This window comes from Gymnoscopelus microlampas (genome assembly GCF_963454915.1).
Source record: "Gymnoscopelus microlampas genome assembly, chromosome: 10".
Taxonomy (NCBI): Eukaryota; Metazoa; Chordata; class Actinopteri; order Myctophiformes; family Myctophidae; genus Gymnoscopelus; species Gymnoscopelus microlampas.
The window spans coordinates 51,822,762-51,843,175 of record NC_139947.1 but is presented as its reverse complement, the minus strand read 5'-3'; the positions used below and the strand labels follow the sequence as shown (position 1 = coordinate 51,843,175).

Here is a 20,414-nt window from a genome sequence, read left to right as displayed (position 1 = left end):
GTACTTCAACAATCTGTAATAAAATTAAAAATGACTACTTGATGCCTAAAGCACTGTACCAGCTCACATATTTCAAGGTCCGAACCGGATAAAGATGCAACCGTTCATCCTCCTGCGAGACAAAAGGAGGCGAGTGAAAAAGCCTCCAAGGTCACAAGGACACTCGGAACCAGTTGGTTCTTTGGCACAAAATCGGGTCTGGGTTTGACCACTCTCGTAGCCCCCTCATTGAACTGTGTACACTCCTTGTGTACTGACAGTGCATGAAGGTCACTGACCCTTTCAGCTGTCACTAAAGCCATCAGCAGCGCAGTCTTAAGAGACAGATGCTTTATGTCAATCTGACTCAGTGGCTCGAAAGGAGGCCTGGTCAGGGAGTCTTAGACTTTTAACGTGGACATGGCCCTGCCTGCGTCCAGTAGGTCTTGTAGAAAAGACAGGATCACCACCACAGGGAACTGAAATGGTATGCTGCGAGATTTCTCACACCATTTCTCACTTGTTGACACTTGAGTTGTGCTCATATTTTGGTATACTGCTGAGCCATGTTGTGGAATTATCCATGATTATGATGAGGGTGGAGTGTTTTATTGACATGTACCTACTTATGTGGCCTTCTAGCGCCATCCCGTGGTGAATGACCGTTTGTACAGCTAATTTGACGGAGAAATTACGTACTTCCGGTTTCACGTGATTTATTATATCCACCTGTTTCCTAGGCCTTGTGTGTTCCACTTCCTGTCGGATTTCATTGGATGTCATTGGTCATCTGACCGGTTTCATTGGATTTCATTGGATCGAAAGACAGGAAGTGGAACACAGTGAAAGGCCTAGGAAACAGGTGGATACTTCATTAGATTTAGGTAGATTAGCGGCTTAATCCGCGCATAGAAAGTATTATCCTAGTAGTGGGGTGATTTTTGTATTTACTACCTAATTTTCTGATGGGTATTTAGCTATTTTGTTATGCCTGCCATCGTGACCCAGTGTACTGCGCATGTGTCAGTTTCCCTTGCACGGGTTATAGACCGGTGGGATTTCTGAAATATGTGATTGTTAGAGGCATTTGGGGGTAAAAGTTGGGAACAAGGCCATTTTACATAATTCAAGGGTGCTGAATCAGAAAAACACTGTTCCCAAGCAAAATTCTTAGTGCTTAACCTCCTAATTTGCATATCAAAATGGCTGCCGATTTTGAAGTATTTCTTAAACAACTCTATAACAAAGCAAGCAAATCTGACAAATAAAGTGTATATATTTATGTTCTGAGGGTCATACAATGTGTGGAAGATATTTGTAATGTAATAAACGTAAATAAATGTAAATAAATACGCAAACCATTACATAAAATCATGTACCGTAGTACTCAAACGGTGCAAAAGGTGCATCCCCCTTATTTTGTTTCTAATTATCTGTATTTTTGCCATCCTTAGGACATCTAAAATACATACTTTTTCCCCATGCTAAATGTTTAGTTTTTGACCTTCTAATCTGCATATCTGAATGGCTGCCAAATTGGCAAATTCGCACCTTTATCTTCAATAAGTCTGTGGCCAGGCAAGCAAAATTGACAAATGAAGTGTCTATATACAGTTTCTACAATGTGAGTAAAGAATTTGTAAGTAATATAATATGATAATATAATATAATAATATAATAATCAGCCTACTCCGAAATATGCAAAATAGCGGCCCCCATAACAGATAACGGTTTATTACTCTAAAGATACTGTATTGGCCATTGTTGAACGAAAGTCTAGACACATTACATTACATTACATTACATTACATTACAGTCATTTAGCAGACGCTTTTATCCAAAGCGACTTACAATAAGTGCATTCAACATAGGTAGGGAACGAAACTACTAATCACCAGAGGTCGTAAGTGCATTTCCTGTAAAAACAAGCAACCAAGAGTATACCTAGCGCTAAGGTAAAAGTGCAATATATCAGCTATCTACTTTCATAAACACATGAGATAAAATAGCCAAATCAAATGAGCACGAGCTAATAGATCCAATACAACAATACAACAATAGTTCCTACAACTAGTTAACAACAAGTAGGCCAGGCAAAGAGGAAGGGTAGTGTTTCCTGAAGAAGGCAAGCTAGACACTAGACCACATTCATACAAGGAGGTTGATCATCACTCCGTTGCTGACATGCACACATGGCTGTGCATCGTAACCCAGATTTCCGGCATTTGCAACGACGTGTTGTGCATTGCTTATGGCATGCACATGAAATCATTTCTATAGGCTATACTAGCATGGAACAGGTTGGACTAGGCTAGAGTAGGTTGTACTAGGTTGTACCAGACTCTAATACTCTCTTTTAGGCTTTACTAGTCCCTTGTCAGCCCTGTAGATACTCAGACCATAGGGACTAACCACTGTGTACACAGGCCATAGCTTGTGTGTGCACGAGTAATAGTTTTGCATGAACCTTTGTAGACCATAGTACAGATCTGCCTTGTACAGCCTAATATAGCCTAGTACAGCCTAGCAAAGCCTACTAGATATTAAAAAATCACACCCTGTGTGAAGGTGGCGGCGCCTTTGATACATTTTGTCATCTATATGTGTTTATAATGTGTTTATAGCCATGTGTCACGTGAAGCTTGACCAATCACTTTGTTGACGCACCTGACCAATCAGAACGTTGACGCACACGGACAAAGTCAGGTATGGAGCGGCTAGCGCCACTAAAAAGCCTATTAGAGACCAGTAGAGTCTAGTACAGTACAGCCTAGTACATCCAAGACTAGTCCAGCCTTTTGGGAGAACAGACTAGGGGAGGGTGGTATAGGCTATACTAGCATGGAACAGGCTGGACTAGGCTAGACTAGGTTGTACTAGGCTGTACTAGACTCTAATAGGCTCTATTAGGCTGTACTAGGCTCTTGTCCGCCCTGTAGATCCTCAACCCATAGGGACTAACCATTGTGTACACGGGCAATAGCTTGTGTGTGCACGAGAAATAGTTTTGCATGAACATTTGTAGGCCAAAGTAAAGTACTGCCTTTTATAGCCTAATAGAGCCCAGTAAAGCCTAGCAAAGGCTGCTAGAGCTGAAAGCAGACTATTAGAGCCCAGCAGAGACTAGTACAGTAAAACCTAGTACACCCATGACTAGTCCAGCCTTTTGAGAGAACAGAATAGGGGAGGGGGTACAAGGCTATGGTAGGACTGATAAGGCTGGACTAGGATATGTTAGGCTGTACTAGGTGGTACCAGACTCTAATAGGCTCTATTAGTCTGTGCTAGGCTCTTGTCAGCCCTGTAGATCCTCAACCCATAGGGACTAACCACCGTGTACACGGGCAATAGCTTTTGTGTGCACAAGCAATAGTTTTGCATGAACCTTTGTAGACCATAGTACAGATCTGCCTTGCACAGCCTAATAGAGCCTAGTACAGCCTAGCACAGCCTACTAGAGCTTAAAACAACCTATTATAGACCAGTAGAGTCTAGTATAGTACAGCCTAGTACACCCATGCCTAGTCCAGCCTTCTGGGAGAACAGAATAGGGGAGGGGGTACAAGGCTATGCTAGGACTGATAAGGCTGGACTAGGATAGATTAGGCTGTACTAGGCTGTACTAGACTCTAATAGGCTCTATTAGGCTGTGCTAGGCTCTTGTCAGCCCTGTAGATACTCAGACCATTGGGACTAACCACTGTGTACACGGGCAATAGCTTGTGTGTGCACGAGCAATAGTTTTGCATGAACCTTTGTAGACCATAGTACAGATCTGCCTTGTACAGCCTAATATAGCGTTGTACAGACCAGCACAGCCTACTGGAATACAGTCTATTAGAGACCAGTAGAGTCTACAACAGTAAAGCCTAGTACACCCATAGCCTAGTCCAGCCTTTTGATGGAACAGACTAGGGGACGGCGATTTAGGCTATACTAGCATGGAACAGACTGGACTAGTTAAGACTAGGTTGTACTAGGCTCTATTAGGTTGTACTAGGCTGTACTAGTCCCTTGTCAGCCCTGTAGATACTCAGACCATTGGGATTAACCACTGTGTACACGGTAGTGATGCGCGGGTCGGGTTTTTTCATGACCCGCCCCGCCCCGCCCCGCCACGGAACGCAACCCGCCTCAACCCGCCCCGCGAACCCATATATAAATCTATGGCTCAACCCGCCCCGCGACCCGCATTTTTGTTTTAATTCTGTAAAATTATGGTTAGAAAATAATCCCCAAGTGTATTCAAACTGTTTTATTGTTATTATTCTTATTCTTATTAGGAATAAAGACAAAACAAGAGCATGTTATTATTTTATTTTTTTTTGCGTGTGAGAGCGCGTGACCCGCTCACCCTCAGCCCGCATCATTTTCTCCGAAATTCTGACATGACCCACCCGCGCCGCGGGTTGACCCGCGGGTCCCGCGGGTTACGGGTCAACCCGCGCATCACTAGTACACGGGCAATAGTTTGTGTGTGCACGACCAATAGTTTTTTTCCCTGTTGGCCATCTAAGTGTACCTTTAGCCATCCCCATCCCACTCTATATAGTTGTGTTGAAAGTAGTTTGTGTTCAGTTATAGTTCTGTGGCTCTAACTCCTCCTGGGGGTGAGTTATACAAGATAGAAATCCCCATGATAGCGTATTTATGGAACGTCACATTTATTTTTTGGTCATCAGGGGCCAAATGTACCAGGATTTTTACATGATCTAAATATTTATTTTAGATGTCCTAAGGATGGTAAAAATACAGATAAGTAGAGATAAAATAAAATAAGGGGGATGCGGATGGATCACTTTAAGTACGAAACCGTTTTCTGTAATAGTGGCCTCTAATTTGCATATTTATTTACATTATTTACATTTATTTACATCTATTACATTATAAATACCTTCCACACATTGTCTGACCCTCAGAATATAAAAATATAAACTTTATTTGTCAGATTTGATTGCTTTGTTATAGAGTTATTTAAGAAATACTTCAAAATCGGCAGCCATTTTGATATGCAAATTAGGAGGTTAAGCACTAAGAATTTTGCTTGGGAACAGTGTTTTTCTGATTCAGCACCCTTGAATTATGTAAAATGGCCTTGTTCCCAACTTTTACCCCCAAATGCCTCTAACCTCCTTATAGAAGGCCTTTTTTCTGAAATCCCTCCTGTCTATTATTCAGATTAATAACTCAGTAACAAAGAGAGCCGTGGTGGGCAGATGGTATGTAAATAAGGTACACGACATAACGTATTTCTTGCATATATATTATACCTTGTGAAGATGTGTAATGATTGCTATTTTCTATGTTTATCTGCAGGTTTATAACCTGCTAACTACCGTTGTAACAACAAAGTACAGTGTTAGGGTGTGAGTGTTTGTGTGTGAACGAAAATAAACGCCATAAAAGACACTTGTTTGAGTTGTATCCACTGGCCACGGCTCTACTTACCCTTCCAAAGGGAGATCTACGATTATACAAGGTGTGATTGATTAGATATTTGGACACATGTCACATGTCACAACAGACATTCATTAAAATGTCCTTAAATTAGGTACCTGTTATTTAAGGAGGCACTAGCATACGTTTGCGTCCAATACAACCATCTTGAAACTTTACTTTGTTTCTGAATCTACACCCATCTGACCTAGCAGTCTATATGGGCTGATTGTACTGCTTTTAGCCTTATTAAATTAGTAAATATAGTTTTCTTTTTGTTTTGTTTGTTTACCTGAAAGAGCGTCGCGCCTGGTCTTCCTATGTAGTAATGTCCATGTTGACACATCAGCCTCTTCCTGTTCCTTTTTAATCAGTGGAGGTTGTGGTTCCTCCTGGACCAGACAGGGACTCCTCTTCTGCTCATGTTCAGATGAAACCTCTTAACACACAAACAGACAGAGGACAGAAGAGGTAGAATCAGCACCACAAATCAAAGTATAGTTAAAGGAGAATTTTGTCCTAAGCGTTTTCCTACCTTTATTAGCCGCATGCTGAAAGCAGCGCGGCTCTATAAACAGCACTAGTCTTAGTCCGACACCCGAGTGACATTTAGTGACACCTAAGTGTCATTGGCTGTCCTGGCTGTCCTTGACACTTCCCGCCAATGGGGAGACGGCTCTCTGCAGCACCCGCCTCTCCTCCTTTGACACCTATTTGTCATTGGCTGTCCTGGCTGTCCTTCACACTTCCCCCCCTTTAAGCCATTGGGGAGACGGCGCTCTGTAGCACCCGCCTCTCCTCCTTTGACACCTATTTGTCATTGGCTGTCCTGGCTGTCCTTCACACGGCGCTTTGCAGTACCCTCCTCTGCTTCTTTGCAGCAGAGAGAGAGAAAGGGAGAGGCCGGAGGGTTAGCCTAAATGCTAGCGTGCTTCATTAGACCTAGTTTGGCTATTAAGTTATGATTTGGCCATGTTCACACTGACTTCAATCTTAGCTATTGTTGGGAAGACCAGTGTGGTGTCACAAAATGTTGCCACCACTTATATAAAAAACATTAGAGCGTTAATCTGCGACGCCAGGTTTGGCGAGAGAAACAAGCAATCCAAAAAACAAGTAATCAGGTCTATGAAAAGATTGGGGCCAAAAAAGCCTGCCGCATGCGGCTTTATTATGACTTTGGTCATTCTTGTTTGAGGTTGTTAAGTCATGATGATAGTGGTCCGGGACGTCGGAAGTCTTGTCTCGCGATACTTCCGCCCTTCAGGCTCCAGAATGGCGGGTGGAAGTATCGCGGGACGAGATTTCGAACGTGATTTCACTATATCAGATCTGTAAACAACAATGGCTGCGGCCATGTAGCAATAGCTTAGCAGTGACATCAGTCGGACCACACACTACAGATATATACAAGAAAAAAATATTTTTGAGGGACGGAAATAAGCGGATTTAGCCTAGATCTAAAGACGGCTGTTCTGAGCTGCGGCAGTACCCCCCCTGCTCTCAGATGTTTACAATTTTAGCGCTCAAGAAAATCTTAGTGACGGGTTTAAACAAGCGTTTAAATAGCTTTTTTATTCAGCCAGTGGCCAGTTAACCCCCGTCCACATGCACAGTACTGCTCCACATGCACAGTACTGCTCCTGTACCCGTCCACATGCACAGTACTGCTCCTGTAAGATTGCATTGGTAAAACATGCCACAGGCTGACTAAAAAAGCAATATAAACGTTTGTTTCAACCGTCGGTTAGATTTCCTTGAGCGCTAAAAATTTAAACATCTAAGAACAGGGGGGTCGACCTTTACTTTTTTGGATACGATGTGCCCCCCCCCCCCCCCCCCCCTACAGGCACCTAGTAATGTAGAACCTCATCTCGGAGCTATACAGCGGAGGTAGCCATGATTCACATGACGCTCGTCTGTCACAAGCGTCATGGCGCTACTTGTTCCTGGTTTTTGAAATTTCTACATTTACAACCCGTACATCTACATAAACGTTCAGATTTCAAATATACCGTATGTGTGCCTTTGTGGGTGGCCTCCGGTGACTATAAATGTGGCTCTCACCTGCTCACCTTTATTGGTTGGTTTGCCCATGGAGGTAGGGTGAGCTGGGAGAGCTATATTTTGTTGACCACTTTTGATATTTGCTCACTGTTTAGTTCAAGTAATTTTGTGCACATATTTATTACATATTTATTTATTGGAAATTGTAAGTTGTAATGATGGCTGACACAGTAAACATTTTAAACTTGAGCAATTTGTTTGGAACTGAATATTTTAATGCAGGTCATACAGTTTTAAATCTCCCAGGCTTAGCCTGCCGGCTGATCTTACATTGAACCGATTTAAAATCCTATTAGCTGTGAAGGGTCTTCTTTCATGTCTATCAGTCATGATTTATTTCGGCATCAAACAATATCAAGCAAAAAGGAAACATTGGCGCGTCTCCATCGCGCTGCTCGCGCACCTCCCTGGAAGGACCGTCGTCCTAAAACACCCTCGCCCCGGGTCTAATCCAGCAGCCTCGGCCCGCTGAAAAAATGGGGTAGTGTGTTTTAGGACGAGCGTTTCATTTTCCACCCGTAGAAACCTCCGGGCTGGTCTGAGTTTTTTTTGTTTTTCTTCGTCCCAGAAGTGTGGGGGGGGGGGGGGGTATCATCCAAACTCTCAAAACCCCGGACATTTGAAGGATTTTATCAAAAAAAAAACAGACAGGCCGGACAGCCCCCCAAAAGAGGACATGTCCAGGTAAAAGAGGACGTACGGCCACCCTAGATTTGTTATCAGCCGCAATAGATGTATTAAGTTAAAGCGTCCGGGTTTAAGTACCCGTATATTCCGTATTGTTCAATAAAAAGCATTTTAATCCGATCGGTGGCCATTTTCTATATGCTTTCAACTACTTAATGCACAAACTTTTTTTTTGTCTTTTTTTTTTTATTGCGCTTTTTCTCTCTAAGCACCTTAACGTCTATAAGTATATCATGCACAGTATACATACATTGCTGCTATGCTCAGGCACCTTAGTTTGTTTCTTTATCTCAGGTACTTTGCAAATATGTAGATAACTTGTTTGGCCTTCTATTGTTCTCTTGTTCGATCTCCTTCACACTTGCCCCCCTCCCCTCTTCTTCTTCTCTCTCCCGACTCTTCTTTCTATGGAACTAACGTTGCGATGGGAATGATGTACAAAAACGAATTTCACCCACTTTTTTACCTTGTAAACCTGTGATGTGACAATAAACCTGATTCTGATTCTGATTCTGATTCTACGTGACCCTATCGGTTGGGAGGTGTACTGCACTCTGATACATTATAGGGTCCGGGCAAAAGGCGTGGCCAAGCTTAGGCTGAAGTAGTTCCGGTGGCCATATTAAGGGAGCTCCATAACAACAGCTCGTATCAACAACATTGACAGTTACCCACGAGTCACTACGTGTCATGAACTACAGCGAATTTATTGGTAAAGAACAGAAGATGGACCTGGCAATGCGTGACAGAGAGTTACCATACAGAGAGAAGCTGAATGCAGACGCTAAGGCACGCTACCTGGAAAAAGTCATTACATCTGTGCCCTAGACGGCTAGACCAGATGTAATGATGACAGTGCCCAGTCAGTCACAATCATTCATTTTATCTGAAAAGAACAACGTTTTGTTGCTTAGTTGTGTAACCGAAATAAAATATCATCTTGAGTACTGATTATTTATATATATATTTATAATATTATTATAGCGAAGTATTATTATTAATTTTATATTGTTCATTGTTGATCATTGAGAAAGTGCACAACAGACCTGTTGCGATCAGTGTTGCCATATTTTGCGAGAGAAATAAGCAACCAGGTCTATGAAAACAAGCCCAAAAGAAGTGGCTTAGTGACATCGGCTACTTGAAAATAGCCGATCTACAAGCTCACGTGAGCTTGTACATAGGTTATTAAAAAAAACTCTTGCAATAAAATAAAGAATATTTGGAATATTTTTTAAAACATTCTAACAACACAAATGCTCCCTGGCACAAAACATTTTCATGAAAAGATTTGAGAACCACTGGTTTAATTTTTTTTTTTTTTTTTTTTTAAAGCCTAAATAAGCAAGCACCTAAATAAGCCTAAATAATCAAGTACACTTTATAAATAAGCCACACAAAACTACTAATTTTACAAGCAACTTTACAGAAAAAGAAGCCCAAAGTCGCTTATAATAAGCCGACATGGCAACGCTGATGCTCGCCTCGCCTCCAACAGATGTTTATATGTTTGATTGTGTGCTGTCATGCTCGTTTGAGCTTATATGTGTTTGGGAATGTTGTTGAAGGTTATGTTATTTCGTCAGCTGACACCCAAGCCATACTACATTTATTTGATATCTCCGACGTCTTAACACTTGCTGACAGACAGACAGCTGTTTACTCAGCCACCGTGACCGTGAGTCACCCACGTTAGACTACGTTTCTCAGACTGGACACATAGAGAAACACAATTTAGCTGTTAGCTCAATCTCATTGTAGGCTATTTAAGATACCCATGCCAAGCCGTTTCTTTGATATCTCCGACATCTGATCTCCAACAGCTTTTCCTCCAGGTTGGAAATGTGTGCAATTTAACTTTTTTAATTTAACGTCTGAAACCTTGGCATTGCATCCGATAATGCAGCACTGTCGTACCATTGCTAAATTAGAGCAACAGACAAGTTAGAGATAGATAATAATGTATACCGTCTACTTGCTGATTGATTGATTGATTGATGTACTTTATTTAGTAAGACATGAGAACAACAGTACATGGAAGTACAAATTCACAATACAAGGTCTACTAAACTGGAAGACTCATAAAAGCACAGAGCTTGTTTCAAATGAGTTCCCCATGCACACAAATCATGATGACATATAAGAGACAGACAGATATACACAACTACTATAGAATGTCATACAATCAGTTTACAGGTTACTGGTATGAAGAGTGAGAAATATGTACAAAAGGAGAAGGAGAGAGGGGGGGGGGGGGGTAGGGGGGTAGGTTAGGACTTAGACAGGGGCCATTTTCCAATTGCAGCCTCCTGAAGGTGTATCTTTAGGGCTGTTTTGAAAGAGAGTAGGGTTTTACACTCCTTTACTCCTTTTGGTAGGGCGTTCCACATTTTTGATGAATAGCATGAGAACGAGTTACTTCCCTTTGTTGAGCCAAAAAAGGGTTGGTGGACAACAAACACAGGACTACAGACTATACTACACTACTCTACACTTGTGGCAGCTGTCAATCTACTCCCTCAAGATGGCAGTGAAAGTGGGCTGATTTAACGGCGTCTCGACCCTGTGACGTCGCTATGCCCGGCCCCTATAACTCTTTGAAAAAATGGCCACTGATCGAAGTAAAATGCGTTTTATTGAACAATACGGAAGATATGGGTACTTGGGCCCCCCATGTTTTAACTTGTTACATCCGTGGCGGTGGGGTCAGTACTTTATATTTGAAATATGAACGTTTATGTAGATGTAGAGGTTGTAAATGTGACTGTCACGATATGACAGTTATGTTTCAGGGCTGCAGCGGAGGGAGAGGTTCCAAATGGGGCTAGAACCAACCTGCTCTGTGTAGTTTGATGTGTGGCTGTAGCGTCACGTCCAGCAGTTTGTTTTGTGTCTCCAGCAGAGTTTCTAGTGTCTCTATCTCTCTCTGGAAGAGGTTGCACATGAACTCTGCAGCCGCACTGAGGCGCTCGTTGACAACACCCGATATCTCCTCTCCCACCGACGTCATGTGTTCCTTTATCTTCAGCCGTACAGACTCCATTTGACTCATTTTACCTCCTTTATCTTTATGAGACTTTTTATCCACGCTCTTCTTCCTACTGTAATATACTTATATATTGTGTAAAGCTCTCTGTTCCTACGAAGAGGATTCTATTTTGATTTGTAGAAGTGATTCTACAAACAGGGGAATTTCAACAATTCCACCATTACGCTGAAAATAAACAACACGCATTTACTTCCGGGTCAACGTGCTACAAGCATGAACAGGAGGATCCAGGCACTGTTGCCCTTCGCCACCTGGTGGAGGAGGTGTGTAACTGAATAAATGATAGAGAGAGAGAGAGAGATGCATCTTTTATTTTCTAGTGTGGGGTGACAGGGAGGGGGAGAGAGAAAGGGAGAAATAAATGCATCCCTCCTCAATCTCTGTTTAGGCCCTTATTTCAGAATAGGGTCAATTCAACGCATTATCGTTTTCTCTTTACCAATAATGGCAGGCTTTTTTCTTAGAGATTAAATCTCTTCTTTAGTTAGTTTTTTTTTTCTTCCTTTTTTGTTATTGTGTTATCTTTGCTCACTCCACAGTCCATTGAGCTGATAATCACATACGATCATAAGTACAATACAATGTGTTTAGACGATCAAGTACAAGCGATAAACATCAAATTGAATGTAAGATCGAAGTGAATGTAAAATCGTAGCTAGCCACCTTATTTAATCCCCAATTCAACATCAATTACACTCTTAAATCAACTACTTTATTGTTCATCTTTTATTATTTATCTTTGAGACAGCAGTATTAAAAAATAAAAAAAGTTGTAATCTTTTCTTTCTTCAGTGCCAGACTTATTTCTGGCTGTGTTGTCCCAGTGCCAGAGATTTTTTCAAGGTAAAAAAAAAGTGCTTAGGAAGCGAGATACAGCATTTTTCAGTAAGAAGTTAAATAAGAAATGAATGGAGCAGCACATTTTCAAATCATGATATCTTGGTTCAGAACCCACAAAAAAAGTTTAAAAAATATATGTATTTTTTTTTCTTTTTTTTTAACGGATGTCTTAACCAGTGGTTCTCAAACTTTTTCATGTCAAGGATCCCCAAATTGACTCTTCCCACTGAGCATTTTTTGGTCTATTAGACGTCTAAAATACGTCTATGGGGTAGGCTAAAACAGGGTTATAATTGGTCTACTGGTGAAAGTTTTTTAGCGGTCTAGGCTTAGCCTAGACGTTGATTAGCTGTTTTTTAAACGTCTATTTATAGACCGTCTATATTATAGACGTTGAAATGACGTCTATAATATAGACGGTCTATAAATAGACGTTTAAAAAACAGCTAATCAACGTCTAGGCTAAGCCTAGACCGCTAAAAAACTTTCACCAGTAGACCAATTATAACCCTGTTTTAGACGGACGTCTAATAGACGACTATTGCTCAGTGGGTTATTAGCCCGCGGACCCCCATTTCAAAAGATAAGCCAGGGACCCCCATAAGAGAAGATTTTCACGGCTCTCTAGCAGTGATTCTCAACCATTTTAATTTCAAGGACCCCCAGTTTGACATGCATTAGGGCTACGGACCCCCATTTAATGGCCTTTCTAGCCCTGGGACTCCAATTTGTATTGTAAAATCAATGTTAATGTAACTCTGAGAGTGTAAAAATGGAACCAAATGGACCCGTTAGGGTCCATTTGGTTCCGGCTATTTTTGGCTAAAGTTCTCCTCAGAAAAGGGATGCTAGGTTTCGAGTGGTTATGGTAAAAAGAAAAATCATTACAACAGTGGACACTGGATATAACACGCATTTTTACTTCTGGGTCAACGTTTAACAAGCATGTTAAACTTAATCACCCAATTATGATCAATAAGCTCAAAGCAATAGGCTTTGATGACACGTCGGTGAACTGGATGAGATCCTACCTGGAGGGGAGGGAGCAAGTGGTGGAAGTAAACGGCACCCAGTCCCCTCCTCTCCCAGTGACTTGTGGTGTTCCTCAAGGAAGCATACTAGGACCACTACTGTTCCTGATATATGTGAATGATATGTCCTCAGCTTGCGACTGCAAACTGTTCCTGTTCGCAGATGACTCGGCTCTGCTGGTCTCGGACAGGGACAGGCTGCAGGTTGAGAAAACTCTCAGCACTGAACTCAACAAGATCTGCATCTGGCTCTCCGACAACAAACTCTCATTACACCTGGGTAAAACTGAATCCATCCTCTTTGGGTCCAACCCTAACCTTAGAAAGGCTGAGAGTTTCACGATCAAAGTGGGTGAAAATGTTATCACAAGAAAGGAGGAAATTACCTACCTGGGTTCCATCTTGGAGGCAAACCTCTCAGGTGACAAAAACGCTGAAAAGACGATCAAAAAGGTCCACAAAATAACACGGAGGATGTGGAGGCTTGTTCGTAAAGTCAGTAAGAATACTCTGAAGATTCTTATAGGGGCCCTCATACAAGGTCATTATGATTATGCATGCACTTCATGGTATCACAACACCTCCAAGGCCCTAAAAACAAGGCTCCAAACATCCCAAAACAAACTTGTAAGGCTACTTCTTGGCCTCAATTACAAAACCCATCTAACCCCTGATCATTTTGCTAGGCTTGGATGGCTTAGGGTTGAGGACAGAGTACAGCAACTTGCTATGGGCCTGGTCTTCAAGATACACCACAACATTGGGATCCCCCTGTATTTGTCAAAATACTTCCAAAATGTTAATCAAGTCCATGATCATAACACCAGAGGCAGCTCCACAAACCATGTTCAACCCAGATTTGGCACAACAAAGGGAATGAACTCTTTCTCATGCTATTCATCTAAAATGTGGAATGCCCTACCAAAAGGAGTAAAGGAGTGCAAAACCCTACTCACTTTCAAAAATGCCCTAAAGATACACCTTCAGGAGGCTGCAATTCAAAAATGGCCCCTGTCCAAGTCCTAACCTACCCCATGTCCTAACCTAACCCCCCCCCCCCCCCTCTCTTTCTTTTTTGTACATATTTTTCACCCTTCATACCAGTAACCTGTAAACTGATTGTATGACATTCTGTATAGTAGTGTGTATATCTGTCTGTCTCTTATATGTCAACATGATTTGTGTGCATGGGGATCTCATCTTAAACAAGCTACGTGCTTAACTGAGCTATCCAGTTTAGTAGACCTTGTATTGCGAATTTGTACTTCCATGTACTGTTATGTACTGTCATGTACTGTTCTCATGTCTTACTAAATAAAGTACATCAATCAATCAATCAATGAGCAGCAAAGGATCCAGGCACTGTTGTCTTTCGCCACCTGGTGGAGGAGGTGTGTAACTGAGTAAAGGCTGGATGGAGGGACTGCCTTCCACGTTCTTTTGAATAACATGAATGTTATACATTTTTTTTTATAATTTTGGATAATTTCACATAACTCGGAAGGCAATAGGAGTCTGACATTGATCTGGATGTTGGGGTTGGGGCAGCTTAAATACAGATACTACAAGGATACATACGCATTGTTATTTATGATATTATATGTTATTGATATTTATGATGATCTGGATGTTGGGGCAGCTTAAATACAGATTCTACACATTGTTATATTTCTGAGGACTGACATTCCTCTGTGTGACTAAAAGATGTGTCCTCAGCACTTCTCTTCTGCCTGAATATTGACATAAATAGTTGTGTAATGTTACACCCTGTACAGGTGTCACCCATGATACTAATTAAATAAACATGCACAATAGCAGCACCCACTCTGTTTACTTTGACTTGAATGAAACACAGTGTTAATTTGTTTAATTGAAAAGGTCTATTCCAGTCTAAGATTAAACTATTATTATTACATTATTATGTCCAGTAATTTATCTTAAGGACAGCCAGACAAACGACACCCCCAACTGGAGCTTGGTGGGGTGGTAGAAGTGAAACGTTGTTTTATTGCTGCAGCTAATTGGTACTTTGAACCAGGACTCACCTGTGGCAGTAAATCAATTAAGGAACCCTTAAAAGCCCCCAACTCCCCATTAGAAGTTCTCTTTGTTCAGAAGGACAACAGAGGAAACTAAAAAAAGCACAGGTCTCCGCCAGGTCAGGTAGGTTATTGTGGTCTCCTGGTGGCGCTATAATAGGCCAATGTGAAAAGGGTGCCATTTCTTCTTAGGCCTTGCACGGCAATCGGACACTGCATTCATGATTTGAGGCATTTTGTTCAAAAAATGTGTTTTGCTAAATTAGACCTGCTGGTGGCGCTATAACAGGCCAATGTTAAAAGGGTGGCAGATGTCAGTCTTAGCCAATCAGGATGGAATATGAAAAATCAAACACATCGGGAAGGAGTAATATAAAAAAAGTGTTTTACATAAGTCGGCCTCCTGGTGGCGCTATAAAAGGCAGATGTGAAAAATGCAGGGCAAAGGTTTTTCCTTGACCTCTAGAGAGTGCGAATACGAAAGTTTTACACATATCGGTGCAGTTATAGGTAAAAACACGAATCGGCCTGTTATAGCGCCACCATGAGGCTGATTTGAACATTTTCAAGTGGCATTTCTTGCTTGGCATAGTGGAAATATGCGTCCAAAATTTCACGGAAATTGTATGCTGTATTCATGATTTGAGGCATTTTGTTCAAAACGGAGCACTCCTGCAAACTTTGGAAGCCATTTTTAGCCAATCAGGATGGGATATGAGAAATCTAAAAGACCTGTTTCGTTTAATGACTATAGAATCGTCTCATATAAGAATTGTGGTCCAAAAATAAACAAACTGTCTTGGCGATATTGTCAGGGAGGAGGTTCTGTATCGTTTATGATAGTCAGTCACTCATATTTGATACAGTCTGTTTCTGGCGAAAATGTAACTAATTCGGCGGAAGTAACATTATCGTTTTCTCACCGTCGGTTGATATATCCATAAGAGTAAAACCGCCGGGGTCATTTGTTTATTTTTGGAACACAGTTCTTATTTGACGCGATATTAAATACGTCTATGGGGATTCATAATGGGGGTTGAAAACTGCGAACCAGGTAGACAAACATAGGATGTGTAAAGTACGTCAGACTTCGGTGCTCTATAGAGATACTGTGTACCGATTTGCGGGATTTTTGGACAAAATATGTAGGAGTAATATGTTTTGCACAAATCGGCCTCCTGGTGCCGCTATAAAAGGCCCATGTGAAAAGGTTCAACTGTGACATCCAGGGAGTGTGTGTGCACAGTTTTGCTGCAATCAAGCAACGGTGCCGGAGATTAGCTGTATACAGATAGAATGACACAAACACACACGGACGGACGGACACACGGACGGACGGACAGGGGGCAAAACATACTCTCTCGCCATGCCTTTCGGCCTGGCGGAGACAACAACCTGTATGTGTAGAGGCAAGGAACCATAGAACCATCTGGAAGATGATCTTTCTACAACATCACTTCCTTCCATGTAATGAAGCTGTTCTGTTTTCTCCATCCTTGAATGAGACTGGCCGGCCACTGCCACAGACATCGGGAGCTCCCGGCCAGCAGGCTGGTCCTGTGGGAACCAACGCACGGGCATCGATCACGAGGACGTTCCGTGCTAACGTATGTGGACGTCCTGAAGAAGGATGTGGGAGCTGAAAGCTCTGCGGAGCTGGCCGGGTGTATGGAGAATCGGAAGGATTGGAGACTCCGATGGAAGCTCGTCTGAGGACGACTAAGAGAGATCCTTGGTCTCTCTGCTCACTAAAAGGCCCTGTTCAGACTGGCAGCCCAAATCACATTGTTGTCCTATCCAGACTGGAACTAGATTTATTTGATCAGGTCTGAACTGCATAAAACCACGTGGAAACTGATTCTTGTTTGAAATGTGATTCAAATCTGATTTCTAAAGATGTGTCTCAGTCTGGACATTCTGACACTGAAGCAGGATATATACTGCTTCAGTGTAATTTATTTATGCTTTGTCATACAACGGTGTCCCTTACACAAATCTGATCTGATTCACTTGCAAATAACAGTGTTGTTGGTGACAGGTATAGGCAGCTATGATGGGTTGTTATGGTTTTTAATTGATTTATTGGTCACGCCATTCACAAAGAGGTCACGTGGTGTGGGTGCTACGTCAGTCAGGCAGTGGTAGTAAAGTCAGCTGTTCACCTACAGGTTCTCATGAATGAAATGGAGAGGGGGTGAACGGGGGAAGTCAAACTTTGCTAACCGCGCGGTATAACCTACTATGATTCACTTTGTCATGATGTCGCTAAAATGAAATGCTTTTAAACTTAAATAAAATGAACAAACGCAGTACCCTGGAACAGTGATTGCGAACGCGGAAGGAGGCGCGCCTCCGCCCAAGTGGAGCTTACTATGAAATCCTGCTCGGCTTGTGTGTGTGTGTGTCTGTCTGTGTGCGTGCACTGCCTGTGTGCAGCCTCCAGAGTGCACCAGAGTGCCTAGCAGGGTTTCATACAAACACACACACACACACACACACACACACACACACACACACAAAGACGCCTGCACTACAGTGTGGCCATGAAGAACACAATGCTCTGATTAAAATGCACACACCTGCAACATATTTCGAGATGCGTTCGCTTCCAGCGTTTGCGCGTCTTACTTGTTTAATGACAAGCAGCGAGTCTGGCAAGTAAACGTTCCCCCCGATTTAGCCTCTCGGTGACTAAATAAGATGTTTGGTAGTCGCCATACAAGTGTGATCAGTCAGTTGTCAGTTGTCAGGCCTGCCTCCATTCCCCCTGAGCTGCCACAACAAATAGCATCTTTAACCTTTAACACACAGCCTGTTAAACACTTACTGATTTAACCACTTGAACCCCAGCGTCCATATTCTAGGGGGAAACATTAGCCAAAATAGCAGATCTACAAGTTAACAATGCCTCACGTTTGTGACACATTGTGAACTTGTAGATCTGCTATTTGTGGCAAAGAGATTTGGAGTAGACGCTAACTCAATCTAGTTCTCTAAGACTACAGGTGCTTAAGTGGTTAAAAATAACAAACCTTGTATTGGCCCATCATCACCTTTGAGTGTAATTGATCATAGTATGTTGTATATCCTACATGTAGGTAGTGATCATAGTATGTTGTATAGCCTACATGTAGGTAGTGATCATAGTATGTTGTATAGCCTACATGTATTGTAGGTAGTGATCATAGTATGTTGTATAGCCTACCTGTAGGTAGTGATCATAGTATGTTGTATAGCCTACATGTAGGTAGCAACGTGGTGTTGTTTCTGAAAAGCTGAACAGCTTATAGAATGTTTTATGAATGCAGAATGTTATTTAATTATCATAACTGAACATGTGAATTACGACAGAGATGTTGGTGCTTCATAATAACGGTGCCAGACCAGTGAATGGCTGAGCTGACAGCGGCTGTGCTCAGTCTATAATGTTTTATAAATATACTTATAATACTGCTTATTAACACTGTATAATTATAAAAACCCCATAGATACCAAGCTTAATAACAATAAGCATAACATATTATAAAGCCATTTATAATTTATAAGGTCAAGTATCACACAGCTTCATAATTACAGGTCACTTACAGACTTTTTATTTTGGCCAGAATTCTCATAGTTATAATACATTATAATAATTATACAATGCATTATCACTGCTCATTAAACATAAATAATCGAGGCAAAAGCTATAAATACTGGTGAGAATGATATTGATTTGAAGTCATAAGGCCCAGCCCTACATTATACGTTTGTCTGATATTATTTATAACTCAGATTGATCCTTTGAAAAAAACAGTTTGTTTAACTAACAGCTTCTCTGCGTATTAATCTATGTGCATTTAGACCAAAGTGTTTGTCACAAAGTGCAACTAAAGGTTTTTCCTCCCTGTATGAGTCCTCATGTGTGTTTTTAGATTACTGTTGTGACAAAAGCCTTTGTTACAATGTGCACAAGTAAATGGCTTTTCCCCTGTATGAGTCCTCGTATGTGTTTTTAGATCACTGGTTTGACGAAAGCCTTTGCTACAAACTGTACAAGTAAATGGAGTTTCCCCTGTATGGCTCATCATGTGGATTTTTAGATGACTGTTTTGACGAAAGCCTTCGTTACAAACTGTACAAGTGAATGGCTTTTCCCCTGTATGGATCATCATGTGGCCTTTTAGATGACTCAATTGTATAAATCCTTTGCTACAAACATTACAAGTAAAGGGCATTTCTCCTGTATGAGTCCTCATGTGTATTTTTAGATGAGCCTTATGAATACAGCCATGGCCACAAACTATACAAGTAAATGGCTTTTCCCCTGTATGGGTCCTCATATGTGTTTTTAGATCACTGGTTTGACGAAAGCCTTTGCTACAAACTGTACAAGTAAATGGCTTTTCCCCTGTATGGATCATCATGTGGCTTTTTAGATGACTGTTTTGACGAAAGCCTTCGTTACAAACTGTACAAGTGAATGGCTTTTCCCCTGTATGGATCATCATATGTCTTTTTAGAGAAGCCAATTCAGTAAATCCTTTGCTACAAACATTACAAGTAAGCAGCTTTTCTCCTGTATGAGTCCTCATGTGTAAGTTTAGATTACCCTTATGAATAAAGCCGTGGCCACAAACTATACAAGTAAATGGCTTTTCCCTTGTATGAAATCTCATGTGTATTCTTAGATGACCACTTTGACTAAAGCCTTTGCTACAAACTTCACAAGTAAAGGGTATTTCCTCTGTATGAGTCCTCATGTGCGTATTAAGATGTCCCTTATGATTAAACATTTTGTTACACACTCTACAACTAAATCTTTTCTTCCCTGTGTGACTCTGCATGGAGTGAGTTTCTTTCGATGATTTCAGGTCCTGGGACATCTTGTTGCTCAAAGACAATCTCTGTCCTTCCACATGTTGTGTTTTGTGTGACTTCAGTGTGTTTAAAGGTGACTTATCTACACTGGGCTCCCACTCATCACTGTCTTCAGTGATGTCAGATTCAGAACAGTGTGAAGAGAGGAGCTGGTCATCACTAGTTGGATGTGATGTTCCACAGTCCTCTACATCAGCTTGTGTTTTCATGTGTTCAGTTGAGGTGCTGGCTACAGGCTCTGTGTCTCTGTTTTCACCATCATCACCTTCACTTCTCACTGCTAGTAATGTCAGCATTGGCCTATCAACCTCTTCTGGTCTTTGAAGTAGCTCCTCCTGCTCCTCTTTAATGTGTGGAGGCTCTGGTTCCTCCTGGACCAGACTGGGGCTCCTCTCCTCTTCAGGGGAAACCTCCTCTTTACACACA

General features: G+C 41.7%; 1 protein-coding gene across 1 annotated transcript; it reads right to left on the bottom strand.

Annotated features, from left to right (window-relative positions):
• Positions 1-380: 380 nt before the first annotated feature.
• LOC311054291 (uncharacterized protein) lies at positions 381-11,221 on the bottom strand (the record flags this gene model as incomplete). The annotated part of the gene is made up of 3 exons (XM_084070167.1): positions 381-424; positions 5,708-5,854; positions 11,005-11,221. The coding sequence occupies 3 exons, from the start codon at positions 11,219-11,221 to the stop codon at positions 381-383; spliced, it is 408 nt and encodes a 135-aa protein (XP_083926293.1).
• Between the last annotated feature and the right edge of the window lie 9,193 nt (positions 11,222-20,414).